This window comes from Coffea eugenioides, chromosome 7, assembly GCF_003713205.1.
Source record: "Coffea eugenioides isolate CCC68of chromosome 7, Ceug_1.0, whole genome shotgun sequence".
Lineage (NCBI taxonomy): Eukaryota > Viridiplantae > Streptophyta > Magnoliopsida > Gentianales > Rubiaceae > Coffea > Coffea eugenioides.
The window spans coordinates 850,669-865,925 of NC_040041.1; the positions used below are offsets into that span (position 1 = coordinate 850,669).

Genomic DNA, 15,257 nt, shown 5'->3' on the forward strand with positions numbered 1-15,257 from the left:
GTAACTTCAAAGTTCAAGTGGATTTATGAGGATGTGATTTATTTGGAGAAATGAAATGTGTACAAGATAAATGTACAGCGTACGTGCTTAACTCAGGAAATATCGTGCCTAATTCGGGAGGTGGGAAGATTAAGCAAGCAAGAAGGAGGAAGCCAGTTACGCAGTGAAAAAACTGCTCTTGACCTGGAAGTTTTCTGGATATATAATGCAGGGCATTACCCTTTGTGCTAATGGTACTATTATTCTTTCACCACCTTGCGGCTTCCGTTTGTCCTTCCCACATCGCTAGGATGCGATGTGGATGTGGGTTCTTTAACTGGGCTTAAGGTCCACAGGTTTATCTTCCTGTCACCAATTGGCTGGACAGGTAAGTTTTGTAGGTCCCCCTTAGGTTATCTCTTAAGTCTTTTTAGCTTTAACCCTCAGTTAAATTTAATTAGTTGGGTGTGTGTGTCTTATTTCGTCTTCGAAAAAAGAAACAACCATTCAGGTGGTGCGATCTGCTTCGCGGGGGAAGGGGCATCCTTCCCACATCGCTAGGATGTGGGTTCTTTAACCTGGACTTAAGGTCCACAGGCTTTGTGGGGCCCCCTTAGGTTACCTCTTAGGTCTTCTTAGCTTTAACTCTCAGCCAAATTTAATTAGTTGGATGTGTGTGTCTTATTTCGTTTTCGAAAAAAGGCTTCCGTTTGAATTTTGATACCAGCAAAATGACAATTATTTAAAAAAAAAAAAACTCTAGCCAATACTGATGATGATGATGTGTCAACATATAACTGGGTAGAGATAACTTTAGTGCGGATGCATCAAAATTTCTTTAATGCAGTTAAAAATTCCATCTAAGTTGGACTTGCATTTTGTTAAAGTTAATCTAAACTGAGGGCGAGAGATAAGTTGCATGATTGGAGAGAGGGAGTGATTGGAGAGAGGGAGTACAAGTTAGTGGTTTCGAATTCAAATTCTTCTATTTATAATAAAAAAAATTAATCTAAATTAGGTATAGATTTGTGTTCCAATTCTTTTTTCTCTTTTTTTTTTTTTTTAAGGATTCTTTTTTCCCTATTGCACGCAATTTCGGAACTTGAATTTTACTAAGTGACCTAAATTGATGCTCCAATGTCCAAAGTATCTGCGGATTAATTTTCACCTTTTTCCAACTTGTCTTCCACTTTGAGAGTAGAATCCCTCTGGGAAGGGAAACAACTTATCATATAGTTTTCTGCAACTTTTTACCAACAAAAACTTTTGCTAGCTAGGCAGCCTCTCGGGAAAGGCTGGTGCCTATACCTGCTAATGTAGGTGATGACAATTTGCTCAAGCAAGCAGATCACCCTACTTGTAGATTTGGACCACTGCTGCTTTCTACTTCTACTCCTCCACGGGAAAAGCTAAAAAGAAGTACTCTAATAGAATAATTCCTTGCAAGTCAAGGAATCCAGCAAGACAAGCAGTAATTGACAATTTCCTCTGCTACAGGCTTCAACACTTCTCGTCGCTGTTCTTTCTTATGATTGCTCTTTCCCCTCATGATAATAATGATCATCAGTAGTAACTTCTCTCTCTGTCTCTTTTTGCTCTCTATCGAATTGCTTTAGATAATAAAAAGTAGTCCAAGTTTTTTACTAGTTGCAGCCACTGTTTTGCCTCATTAATTAGTAATTCTGCGGTTTTGTGCATCCCAATATTTACTACCAGTAGTAGATTTGAAGATGGTATCTTCAGTTTGTTGTTTTACTTACTAATTAACACAAATAGAATTTTGACCCTTATTAAGAGAGTTTGGACAATGATCCTACTGGAAAACTTTGACCTGAATATTGAAATTCTTTTCTTCTCAAAGCCCAACCATAATCCTACAAGTTCACTTGTTGCTAGGGAGAGTGAAACAACAGTTGTAGTAACATGAGTGCGAAGGGCAATGCTAGGGAGACCTAACAGTACCGTCTATGTAACCAGACTACATATATTCCAAACTCTCTGCTACTTTTATCTTTCATCCGCTACCCGGAGTTTTGCCGCCGGATTTGTTTAGAACTACACGTTTTCATTGATGGTTCCTGCACGTTTAGTAGTTACGGACTTCTTGCATTTACTTGTCACCATTCATGATTCATCAGTACTGCAGTAGCAAGTATGGTAGAGGCAGAGATTCTCTGATCACAAAAAGCAGATTCCATTATCAGCTTACGGGCAATGACTTTTGAATACCATATCTTAATCATTTCACAAATTTCTGCTAACGTAGTCTCTGATTATCTGATAACGGAATTATGGAAGTACCATATTAAGAAATCCTTTGAAGAAAAAGGTCCCCATCCTCAAAAACTAACTGATATTAGAATGGTTTTAGGAACTGATATAATCATTTATATACAGGATTACCAAAAACATGAAAAGTCAAAAAAAAAAAAAAAAAAAAAGAAGAGAAGAAAGAAATCAGGGGTTGAAAATGAGGTTTCCACACTTGCATTTCCAACTCATGGGCTTGTAGTTGGAGTAATCATCTCCTCTGGAATGAAAAATCGTGGAAACAGTAGTGGTGGAGTTTCTGGGATAATTCTGGTGCCCGTCTCTGATTTGGGGATTTGTAGGCACCTGAATAGCTTGGCAGTGCCCACAAGCGCTGCATTTCCGATCGCACCGCGGCGGCCTCGAACCTATCTTTGAATTGCTAACAGTTTTAGCTATTGGTCTACCTGAAGAAAAAGCCAAAAAAAAAAACATATTGAAACTGAAGTTCAAAATTGGTGAATTGAGTGGGAGAAATTAAAAGCTTTAACTGGCAAACAAATTTACCTTCAGCGTTGAACAATATTCGCAGGTGGGATGAGCTAAAAACCAGGTGGAGAATGAGAACAGAAATGGCAAAATGGTGAAGCCTGCTGTATGTGAGGCCCTGACGGCTACCCATTTCAGAGAAAGTATAGAGCAGAAGAGATGAGAGTTTTGAGAGTTGGCGGAGTTGGGAAATTGCGATGAGAAAAAGATGGAAGGAGGGAGAGGGAATTAAGTAGGAGGTGGGAACTGGAAAGGCAGTGTTGATGATAGAGATGTGAAGTAAATCAGCAGAAGAGTTTAACAAGAGATGAAAGAAAAGGAAGCGTCAGTGAAATTGGGAAAGAATAAGCTGATACTAACATAGGTCGCTCTCCAGCTGCGGATTCCTAGAGTGCTGATCATCTCAGATGATGGAACAACGTGGAAGGACAAAACAGTTTGGGCAGTAAGTTCAAAAAGTTGTGAGAAGCAAGCAAAAGGGAAGAGAGGTGCGAAAAGGGAAGAACCTTAACCTCGTTCCATGAGCCAGACTAGTCCAGACCTTTTGAACGTACGTAGTATAATGGAAGAAAGAGAGAAATTGCCCATTAGCATCCAGCAGTAGTATTAGAATTTAGAATTCAGAATTCCATAGGGCCAGATATGGTATGATGATGAGCTGATGAGGAAAAATTGGTATATTACTACTAATCAGCCTTATAGATCACGATTCATGGGATAGCAACAAGAGATAGAGAGGAAAGTGGAGGGTGTACAACTGTACATTTGATATTTGGAGGAAACAAGACAAAGCCCCAAAACAGCAAGAGGCCACTCTTACCCACGTCCAGACACCCTAACGGACACCTGACTATAGCTGTTAAGATTTCTTGGGGGTGTTTTCGCTTTCCAAAGTGCTGTATATTTTGCCCATTGCTGGAGATTTCTTGTACCGCTTGCGGCTCGGGGATTAGCGCCACTCTTTTTGGTTCTGCAAAATTGCAAATCCAAATGTTGATGAGATTCATTTGATTGTATTTGTATCCTTGATGGTATGCAGTACTTTTATTGACGGTTTTAATGGGACTTGAGCATGATAAATTGTTGATGAATTTTGGGAAAGTCCATATTCTTCTCCTCTAATTCTTGGTATAAACACATCTATGAATGTCATGTGGCGATATCCTAAAGTTGACTCAAGAAAATACTTGTAGAAGTTTATGATGAACTCAAAAAGTCAAAACTCTTTAACTCAAATGAAGCAAAGTGCGCAAACTCAAATGAAGCAGCGCCCCTAAATCATATCCCTGTAATGTATATATTAGACTAAATAGAATTTTGGAAGGAAACCCATAAAGCAAAAAAAAAGCCCCACACTCGTATAAAAAAAATGTCAGAAAAAGTCATTTTGAATAGAACTAAAATAGTACCAAAAAAACGAAAATCATCGCTCAAATTATCTATACAAAGTACAAACTTGAAAAACTGCATCTTTCTAGTATATGGACTTGTCCCTATCATGTTTTCCTGAATTACTTAAAAAACTTTAGTTAAAATAGCGTACGAATCAACACTTACGGAAATGCATCAATTGCTGAAAGCATAGCAGACTGGAGTAACTGAAGCATTACAATAATGAAAAAGTTGGGCTTTGAAGGCTACGTTACTGGTCTGGTGTTATCATAATAATTTCAAGTTTTGATTTTCTGAATAATTCCAACCCATAATTTATCAGGGCATGAAGGCGTTGAATTGCATTAATTCATCTAAACGGTTAATGGCATTTTTTTTCTTGGTCAAATTACACTTTACCCCCATATGGTTTTAGTGTTTTTGAACATAACCACCCTATAATTTCAAAAACTATATATAACCCCCATTATGATTTAGATTAAAGTGTCAAAGTGACGAAAATGATTATTCGTAACGGAACCTATGAAAATATCAAAATTACTCTTATTTAAAAATTAAAATGGTTGAAGTGACAAAAATATACAAACATAATATGCATGATACACTAACCCCGTATGATTTAATATTTTACCATATAACCCCTTATAGTTTTCAAAATATACACATAACCCCCCTATGGTTAAGAAATAATGTTCAACTTTACATAGGAGTATTTTTGATATCTTAGGTGGCTCCGTTGTAGATTGCAAATTTCGTCACTTTGACACTTTAATTAAAATCATGAAGAGATTATATACAGTTTTTAAAACTATATAGGGTCATGTACAAAAACATTTTAAATCATAAGAAAGTAAAGTGTAATTTGCCCTTATAAAAGGGGTACAGATTTGGTGTTTGGGTGCTGCGAACAGCCCATGGGCCTTCCTCTTGTTGGGTAATTACAAGTCCTAGCGATTGTAAGGCATGAACCCACTAATAATAAACAAAAGAAAATTTGCAGTTCAGCCTGACTGTGACGAACACAAGCTGGATCTTTTCTATTAGTACCCAAATACGCAAAGCTTTTCTCTGCCGTCCTTTTTTTTTTTTCCCTGAATCACTCGCAACGTGAATCAAACCGTCGCATGAACCGAATCGCATTTGCAAAAATGCATTTAGTGACCTTAAAGTATAGTGATCAATCACTGGAAATTTATTTGGTAACGTATATTGCTTTCGTTTGATGCTATCACAATACAGACTAGTATTTGGTGCTTTTCGGCTTAATTGCTCAAAACAAATATGTATTTGATGCATGAAGTGAATGGAACACATGAGTTTCCTGCAACTCCATAGTACAGTTTACGTCCGACATCAAGCCAACTCAACTCAGTCTCTGATCTAATCGTTTATTTCAATTTGAAGTTTTCCGAGTTTAAGCTGATTTTTTATCCCAAATCGGACATGACTTCTTTACCCCTCCTTCCAGAGGAGAAAGCCATTAACTTCTCTCTAAATCCAATTTTAGTTGCAAGACTATACCAGTTTCTGACTCTGGAATCCTTTGCTTTCTTCCATTCTGGGCTTGGAGTCTCCTCTGGAATCAAGAACATGCTCCCGGCTTCTCGGACTAAAGAATATACAGCGCGTAACCTGATAAACTTACACATACATGGAACCACCCGTTTTTTAATGCTCTATAGAACCACCTGCAGGTGTGCTGAAGGACTGAAACATAGCTTCCTGCACTAAAAATTTTCCATTTTGATAAACTACTTATAACCTTGGGTTTATCATGTCGCATTTTTTTGTCATCCTAGTTTTTAGCGACGTTGGAACTCGTTTCCTGTTCTTTACTACTTCTGAGCCTTGTGGGGACATGAAACTCAATGAAACAGGAATTGCCAATCTATCAGAATTACCAACTTGTTGCAAGAAACAGAGTCACAAGCCTGCAAGTACCTGGAAGAACACATACATTTGCGGAAGAATTGATTTACCCTTTGTTACAAATCCTTGAAAACTACCTGTCATGCAATTCAAAGCAATGTCCTCCTCCATCTTTACACCCACACACACTCCCACTCTTGTGCGTGGTAAAAATTCTGGGTGGAGCAGAGGTTGAATTTGTTTGTCCAATCGATGATTTAGATACAAGTTGACACCATTTGATGGATCGGAAAACGCCATTTACAAATTGACTTCTTGTGTGTACCAAACGATGATGCTTACATCAGTGAACGCTGTTTTACAATTCGTCCATGTCATCGAATTTATCTAACCTGCAATTAATCGACTGTAGGACCCTAATCTGGGTTGTCGTAGATATGAGTTTTAATTGCTGGTAGATTGCGATATCCTACCACAATCTGGCGTCGACTGCTTACGGGCTACAGACCTGGGCAAAGTATCAGTTGACTTGGATACTGACTAGATGGGATTTTGCCATATACACTGATAAAGAGGTGGTTGAATGTTCTGAATCCTTCTAAATGTATCATCATCAATGAGAGATGCCCTACTATCCTCATCTCTATCTCAATTCCAATGGCAGCCATTTAAACCTGTGCATTGTATAATATAGGTCTGTATCAGACAATTGCATGACCGATTTTGACATCATACCAGCTAGCGTAACAATAATGCAGACTTACATTTCCATGCATGCCTTTCTAGTTCCGCAGTCGATTCTTTCGGACGGTGCCAAATTTAATCAGTCGAATCAATTGGGTAAAAGGGTGGAGGAATATACATCCCATGAGCCATGATGAGTGGCTAAAAAAGATGTGTTTCCTGTAAATGTGGTGGTACGATATGAGAAAACTAGTGCCAGGAATAATGAAGTTAGGACTTTAAAATTTGATAGTTCAAACAACAACAACAACAACAACAACAAAAATACGTGCAGGATATTGACGGCTGGAATGAAAGTTAAGTTAACGATCCAAGTCCTGGAGATAATAATAATAGAGCACCTATTGTCGTTAGACGGTCAATTCTGCCCTTATCTTAGAAGAAGCAAGTGCTAAACCGAGCATTAAAGCCTGTCTAAGAGTAGCTTAACCGTCTCATTAGGTCATGTCTAATCTCATATGAACCCCAAGAATGGACCAGTTGATGTTCATTGACCGAGCAACTGCCAGTATTAAACTAAATTATCTCCTGAATGATCCTAATTGTAGTTTTTAACTGGAGAGATGTAAGATATTTCTGGACTTCTTTTCAAAAAAAAAAAAATTTTTTTTTTAGCACAACAGAGAGCTCTTCCAAGAATGTTGAACCTTGGCATCCTAGTCAAAACATGTTTCCACAGCTTAATTAGTAGTATTACGTTGTCTATGTCAAAATACTCAAATCAACTTAAAACATGCTTTGTTGTTTGAGATCTGCTCCTAAATGTACGACTTACCAAATCATTGGTGCGTCAACAAGCTGTTCTTGTTGATTAATGTACGTACATTCTCCTTCATGATTTCCAGCTGCATCCAGTAGTTAAGTTTGATAAAACGGCCTCTCCTCCAAATCCAATGTGTCAAGTGACACTTCAACACATTTAATCGTCTGAATCACGGGGCTCAATAGTGGTTCACTGTTCTGCCGCCCCATTTAGCCAATTGTGGTAAATGAGTGGCTCTATCGAGTTCTTCCTAGCTAGTTTCTACATGTCCAATGCTCGAATGTAGTAATTTGTGGATTTCAAATTTCAGCCATGTAAACTTCATCCGGGTCCCCTCGTCATAAAAATAAATAACGAGTAACCTCATTTGGTCAAGACTCATCCGAAGGCCTTGAAATTTTGTTCCTCCTTATCGTGGTCTAGAGCCAATCATATCGTTGGTATTGGACAAGGGGCCTGGGCGGTTGCCAGAGACAACCGTCCCAGGCAGTTCACGGCCTGGATGAGATCTTAAAAATTTGTGCGGCTCAGATCACGTCTTGTAACTCGATTTTCACGTCGTGTGGGACCCACAAAAATATTGTTCTATTGTTACTCACCGTTGTTTCATTGTTACACCTTATACAGATGAAGTTACACCATGTATAAATGGTGTTACACCTTCCGGAGCGGTTGTTCTGACAACCGCTCCAGCCCCGCGTCCGTTGGTATTAGAGCTCTGAAAGGGATTTGGGGCAGGGACGGTCATCAGTATGACCGTCCCTGCACGGTTCATGGTCCAGATTGGACCTCAAAAAAATGTGCGGCTCAGATAACAAGTGGTAATTCGATTTCCGCGCCAAGTGTGGGGCCCACCACTATCTATTGTGAAAATACAACCTGTGGAAAAAAAGTTACACCGTGAACAAAAGAAGTTACGCGGTGTTGATGAAGAGGAAATTTGTCAGGTGCAACCGTCCCTGCCCCGAGTCCCTCTGAAAGAGACACGGCCCTGCTGTTGGGGCACGCAAACCCAAGGGAAACGTGGAGGTGGGATCCGAACCCAAATTCGATTTGTTACCGACGTGGAGTTGTTTGGTTGTGAGTCGAATTTTTTGCCCCTTCAGACCTTTCCATTTCTGTTCTAGTTCGAAAGCAAAAGCGATTCTTTTGTCGGATTCGCCCATTGGGCCTTTGGGATTGTCAAGTCCCATCCCGTCAAAAGTCCCTCGTCAGACTGAGAATGGTAGGCCTCACTTCCAAGGTCCCACCCTACTGCCACCAATCTATGTCACTAAGGGGTAATTTTAATTAGAAACCTCATAATTATACTTTATTAAATTGCTCTCACCTCCCCAACTAATTTCAATAAAATTGGACGGTTGAGCTATTAAAAAAAAAGAATAATAATGTTAGTCGATGTTTTTCTCCTTAATCTGTTTAGAAGAATAGTACCCAAATTTTTAAAAAAAAAAAAAAACATGGTGCAGAAGATCAGGAGATATGCAAAAGAAACTTGCTAGTAAGTAGTAACAAATAATTTCTTCAACAAGCGGTTTCGGGGCGAGGAAGCTTCCCCAGCTCCCTGCCTGCCCCGTTCTACAAAAGTTTCTCTTGCCCCTACTCTGTCCCAAGCTTCCCTGACTATATAGCTCCTGTCCTCGACCTCAACCCCGCCTTGCACTACTATTTGCAGGTGCACCCGTTCCACTGCGCTATCATTTATTATTTTTTATTTGATTTAATTTTTTATTTATATATATCTAATAATAATTTTATTGATCATTCTTTTGAAGTTTTGACGAAAAATTGCATCATTTTATTATAATAATATAATATATTATTTATTTAATACAATATATTTACATAATAACAACAACGTGATATTCATTCCATATATACGTATAAAAAAATACATAAATGCTATACTATATTAATATTTAGAAAAGAGGCATGACAGGGGATGGGAGGTGGTGTGCTCCCTTAGGTAGGAGGAGAAAAAGTTCCCCTTTCGCCATTCCGGCCCGGCCCCGCCTCAACCTCCGCACCACTCTTCCCCTGCATGGACAGGTACTCGTCCCCATTTTCATTCGTAATATCTAGTTTGTTCATGAAATTACCATAATACTACTCTCAATTTTGACATTGGGTGCCCGTTTGTATCCCCTTTAATTGTTGTTGTTGATGGTTTGTTTGGATTGAGGATTATTTGTCAAAATTTATTTGCTTATATCATCATTACAATTTTCAATACACCTTTTTATCTTCCCAATTACCTTTTTATCTCACATACATCACATCACAAAAAATACTACAGTAAAAATATCTCAAATAATTTACAATCCAAACAGAGTCTTTTGAGAAGGCCTTTAAGCCTTCCGAAGATGTTCATTCACCTTTATTAGAAGGAATTATATTCTTTGTAGTCAGGGCTTGGCAAAATTTGTGGCTAACCTTTTTAATGATATTAGGTGGAAGGGTCATTTTCCTGTGTGATTTTCAAAAGAAACACACAATGATTTTCTGATTGCAAATTATGTAATTACTCATTTAATTAATATATATATATATATATATATATATGTGTGTGTGTGTTTGTCTGTGTGTGCGCGTGAGTGTGCGCGCACGCGTGTGTGGATGACTTTTGACAAAAAAAAAAAAAAAAAAAGACTACTGCACTCGTGCAGCGCAACATTTCCCAGAACAATGGCAAGCAATTTTTGAGAAAATGTTAGCACTTTTTATCTAATGCAATCTTTCCTTCTTCGTAGTCTTTATCAGAGCAAAGACCATATAGGATATTGGAGGAAGCTTGAATATAGAAAATTCTGATTGTAAAACACAAAAGCCAAAAGGCAGTAGAAAAACTTGAAAATTTTTGAACTCGTGCGCTAGCTCCATCACCTGGACAACGACTGAGGCACCTAGCAGAATAGTCAATTCATGGAGCTCAAATATCATTATGGTCTATTCTTCTACATAAAGTGATTATTCTATACAACTCAATCATTCATCCATGATCTTATTCAAGACAGCATGTATTTTATACATTACATAAAAAAGAAAGAAAGTTTCACTGATGCTCAAGTAGCCACGTAGTCGATGAGGGCTTCCGGGTGACTGTTAACCTTCAAATCCTAATAGCAATGAGGCCGGACTGGAGTAGGCTCAGGTGGCAAATTAAGGCCTAAACCCAGATGAAATAGTATCTGGCTGTGTGCCCACAAGGATGAAGACTGAAGAGGCGGGTCCTCCTTCCGCCAATGCCGTCATATCTATATCAATATGTGTCGTCTAATTTTCTTCGTTGTGCACCAAAGATGTGCAATGTGTTGCCTAAATGGGCCCCCGGTATTCCTTCCTCCCTCTCTGCTTCTGTGGTGCCAAACCGTATAAAGCATTTCTCGATTCAAGGCGTCGGCACGCACCAGAACATTATGGGCCAAGCAATTAGCTTAATCAATGAAATCCCCCAACCACCTTAACCCATTCGAGTTCGCAGAGAAAACATGCGATTCAATAAGTAGATTAAACTCTCATTTTTCTCTTCCCCTTGTTACCGGAGATAAAAGGGTAGCTGATTGTTCAGTGGAATTATGAGTCGTTCGGATTCTTGATTCAATGTAGATCAACTAGTCCGCAGTTCGAGTAGAAAAAAAGTAGTATATCGTAATTGCTCTCCGCCTAACAACAGGACGGGCAATTAATTTCGTAAGATCATTGAGCGCATTAATCACTAGCCATTGAAAATCTCAGTTTCAATTTCGTGAATAGTTTGTAGTTCTATGTTTTTTTAAATTGAATTTCATTAGGACTCGTGGTTTGCCATGTGATAATTTGGCGAATTTCCTAACAAGGTTCCAAATGACTAACTTCCGTACCACTTACACATATCGGACCGATCGAGTCGATCGCAAATCGCCTTTTTTTTCAAGTTGGTTAGTAACACAAAATCACTTCGATCGGTCAAAAATCAGTCAACCCAATTCAACTGTTTGATCCTGTTCTCAAACTTTTTGTTCTTATTTGTCTGAAACATAATTTGGATTACCTAAATTTTAAAACTTTCATTTATTAATAGGAATAAGAAAGCACCATCCAATTAGTGTAAACATCAAAATTACTCATTTCCCTAAATAATCTCTAAATCAAGAAATTTTTATCCATATCATCTTATCAACTTATCATCAGTTATTCCAACTTGCATTATAAAGCCATATTCCCAACCAAAAAAAAAAAAAAATCTCGAATAGGGTATGATTTGTTTTAATTAGTTTTTAAAGTAATTTTGGAGAATGAGCATATTTTAGATATGAATTCACATTTTTATATTTTAGGTGTATATTTGATTGCAAATTTTATATTTTTGTAACGTTTTGTATGGTTGGCAAATATAACCAAGAACGCTATTTCAATATTTCTTAACTTTATAAAAATATAAAATAATTATAACACCATGCTCACGTTAGCGAGTAATGGTTCGACCAATCTGACTAGTCAACCCTTAATCCAATAATTTAGTTGAGTGGTTCCGAATTTAACAACATTACTTTTGGGAACTGATGTAACAATTAAAGATGCCTTTGCACAAAATTCCACACCCCCCCCCCCCCAAAAAAAAAAAACCTTAACTACTGAATAGTCTCATGTCCTTTAACTAAATTATCAATTGAGGCACTTGCTTGCCCTTCTGTATTGTTCGGTTGGACTTAAATGACGGTTACTTAGCATATTACGAGTTCTATGTTCTTTGACATTTTCAGTACGAGCTATGCAGATCAGTTAGCATAGAGGTTTGGGAAAAAGAAGAAAATAATTGGCATTTTGGTGAAAATCCCTCCTCTTCCTTCCCAATTCGTGTTTTAACCAAAAGAAATTCAAAATTTTTATAGTTATTCTCTTCATCATATTCTTTATTCTTACCTTTGTTTTTATTTTAATTTTATTTTATTTTTGCATGTGTCGACAGGTTGCTCTTACAAAAGAATATAGCGGCACAATTTCTTCGTTCAATTTCTTGGTGGAAAAAAATGTTTACTTGACTGTGAAGGATGAAACGAAGCTGCAGCAACATAAATACTAGTAGAAATGCTTGTCTAATCAATGCAGAGAATTAATTTTCGGACGTGGACACATATGGAGAACTAGTAGAACAACTGGTAAACAGGACCAAGTCTAGAAAGAGTCTTAAGAGAGCTTCCGATCAAAATGATGCAATCCTATATTGGAGTCTACATGTTAGATTGATACAAGTTAAGTCCTGCTGTCAAAGTCTACACTTTTAGAAGTATGAAACGACTTATTTGATCCATTAGAATGTCAAAAAATTCAACAGCAGCTTAAAGTGGGTTAGGCAGCAAATGTTAGTTCCACTTTAGTGAAAGAGGGTAATCGACCCATACCTTCGATAACTCCTCCAATGATCCATGTATGGATAGATCCTCCTACTATAGCTCACAGCCTCGCATTGCAGATTACTACACGGGAAATCATAATTTGCATAATATTGAAGTTGACAGGATCGTTATGGATACATCATGAAATGAAGAATTGCCCATAACCTATACTCTGAATAGTGAATACACAGTAGATATACTACCAACAATCCAATTATAGGATTGGGTAGAGATTAGAGAGAGGGAGGGAGGGAGGGAGGGTGGTCCAGTGACGGCTAACCATTAGCTGTTTAGAAAGCTAAGGTGTAATATGGCGCTTTCTATTTGAATGCAGCAGTCCCTTTCACCTCCCCTTCTTCCCCCCTCCCTCACTTCCGCATTTGTGTATATAAATATAGAGGCGCCTGAGACTTCGTTTCCACATCCCACAAACACACGCACGCAGGCAAAAATATACTACTTAAAACCATGGCCAATATGTTACATTTGAGTTCAAAACGTGCTGCTTTCTTTGTTGGTACAATCATGTATGCCTTGGCCTTTTCCTTCGTCACTGTTAGCGGACGACCGGCAACTTTTGTTCAAGATTTTCGAGTCACGTGGTCCGACTCTCATATCAGGCAAATTGATGGAGGAACCGCCATTCAGCTCACTCTTGACCGAAATTCAGGTACTACCCTTTTCTTTTTTTACTTTTTTGGCTTTTGTACAAGGGGACCATTAACCAGAATCCTTTTTTAGTTGTATCAAGAATTATTCAAGATTGATGATGCAATAACCTGAATTTTGAAATGCATCCATATTTAGGATGTGGGTTTGCTTCCAAGAACCAATATTTGTTTGGCAGTTTTAGTGTGAAGATCAAGCTCATTCCTGGTGACTCTGCAGGAACAGTTACTGCCTTCTATGTATGTTCTCAGTTCTAACACCTCCCCTCTTCCCCCCCCCAACAAACCAAAAAAAAAAGCTTGATTTCTTGATTTGCATGAATATTAACTGTTTCAGATGAACTCCGACACCAACTATGTTCGTGACGAGCTTGATTTCGAATTCTTGGGGAATCGCTCGGGACAACCCACCACTGTCCAAACTAATGTCTACGTTAACGGGAAAGGTAGCAGGGAACAAAGGATCAACCTGTGGTTTGATCCCTCTATAGGATTTCACACTTATACTGTACGTTGGACCCGGGAGAATATTATGTAAGTCAGCAGCATCTTTAAAAAAAAAAAACTAAAACAATAGTAATGATTGAGAGAGTTTTAGTATTTTTAAAAGGTTACAATGTTTGTGATGACTCAGAATATGAATATTACAGACACTGTGACTAGTCTTAGTTACTAGTTCTCTTGAGAGAAATTTTTAGGCAATTCTATCTCAGACAATTTTACGAATTTGAACAAGTCCATAACATACACAAAGTGTAGTTGTGTGTATCTTCCATATTGCTAATAGGTGATGTTTGGTCAACAGCTACTATGTGGACGACGTGCCCATCAGGGTTTTCAAGAACAATGAAGCGATAGGAATCCCATACCCAAAGAGGCAACCCATGGGTGTCTTTTCCACTCTTTGGGATGCAGATGACTGGGCAACCAGGGGTGGATTAGAGAAAATTGATTGGAGCAAAGCCCCCTTCTACACATACTACAAAGACTTCGACGTTGACGGTTGCGTTGTGCCAGGACCAGCTGCTTGTGCCTCCAACCCAAACAATTGGTGGGAAGGACCTAACTACAGAGGACTAACCCCGCTTGAGGCTAGGAAATATCACTGGGTTCGCGCCAACCACATGATCTATGATTACTGCACCGACAGATCCCGTTTTCCCGTTGCCCCACCCGAATGCCTGGCAGGAATCTAAAGTTGCAATCCAAAGTCAAAAAAGAAAAAAGAAAAAAAACGCCCATTCATCTTTTACCTTATCACACACTGGATTCTCGATTGAAAGTTATAGCAGTAAAGTTGGAATCAACGTGCGTACATGCGCCTGCTGCCACAACTTGTGATGGGAAAGCCATGCAGAAGCAGAAGGGCATTGGCTGGTGCATGAATAATAATTTGATATACTATTTATTTGAGTTTACAGGAGATGAGAGCCATTGATAGTTGAATTTGTGAGCAAATGTCAATAATGTCATCATACCACAGTGTTTTGTTTGTGTCTTACTAAATAATTTTGTGTATAGTGTGTTGTAAATCAATAATGCCTTTTGTTCATTGTGGAAAACGAGAATAAAAATGGGTTTGTGTTTTCAACAACCAAGCTATCATTACACCTTTACGAATTGGTCTAGTCAAATCATGTTGTCTTGGTGTTTCCTTCGTAGATTAAT

General features: G+C 38.3%; 2 protein-coding genes across 2 annotated transcripts; one reads left to right on the forward strand and one right to left on the reverse strand.

Annotated features, from left to right (window-relative positions):
* Positions 1-1,863: 1,863 nt before the first annotated feature.
* LOC113778629 (EPIDERMAL PATTERNING FACTOR-like protein 2) lies at positions 1,864-3,402 on the reverse strand. The gene is made up of 3 exons (XM_027324090.1): positions 2,797-3,402; positions 2,465-2,696; positions 1,864-2,153 (listed from the first exon to the last, which is right to left on the reverse strand). The coding sequence occupies exons 1-3, from the start codon at positions 2,909-2,911 to the stop codon at positions 2,114-2,116; spliced, it is 387 nt and encodes a 128-aa protein (XP_027179891.1). The 5' UTR covers positions 2,912-3,402; the 3' UTR covers positions 1,864-2,113.
* A 9,929-nt stretch (positions 3,403-13,331) lies between these two features.
* LOC113777729 (probable xyloglucan endotransglucosylase/hydrolase protein 6) lies at positions 13,332-15,187 on the forward strand. Its single transcript, XM_027322911.1, has 4 exons — positions 13,332-13,591; positions 13,729-13,829; positions 13,927-14,123; positions 14,395-15,187. The coding sequence occupies exons 1-4, from the start codon at positions 13,390-13,392 to the stop codon at positions 14,783-14,785; spliced, it is 891 nt and encodes a 296-aa protein (XP_027178712.1). The 5' UTR covers positions 13,332-13,389; the 3' UTR covers positions 14,786-15,187.
* Positions 15,188-15,257: the final 70 nt, after the last annotated feature.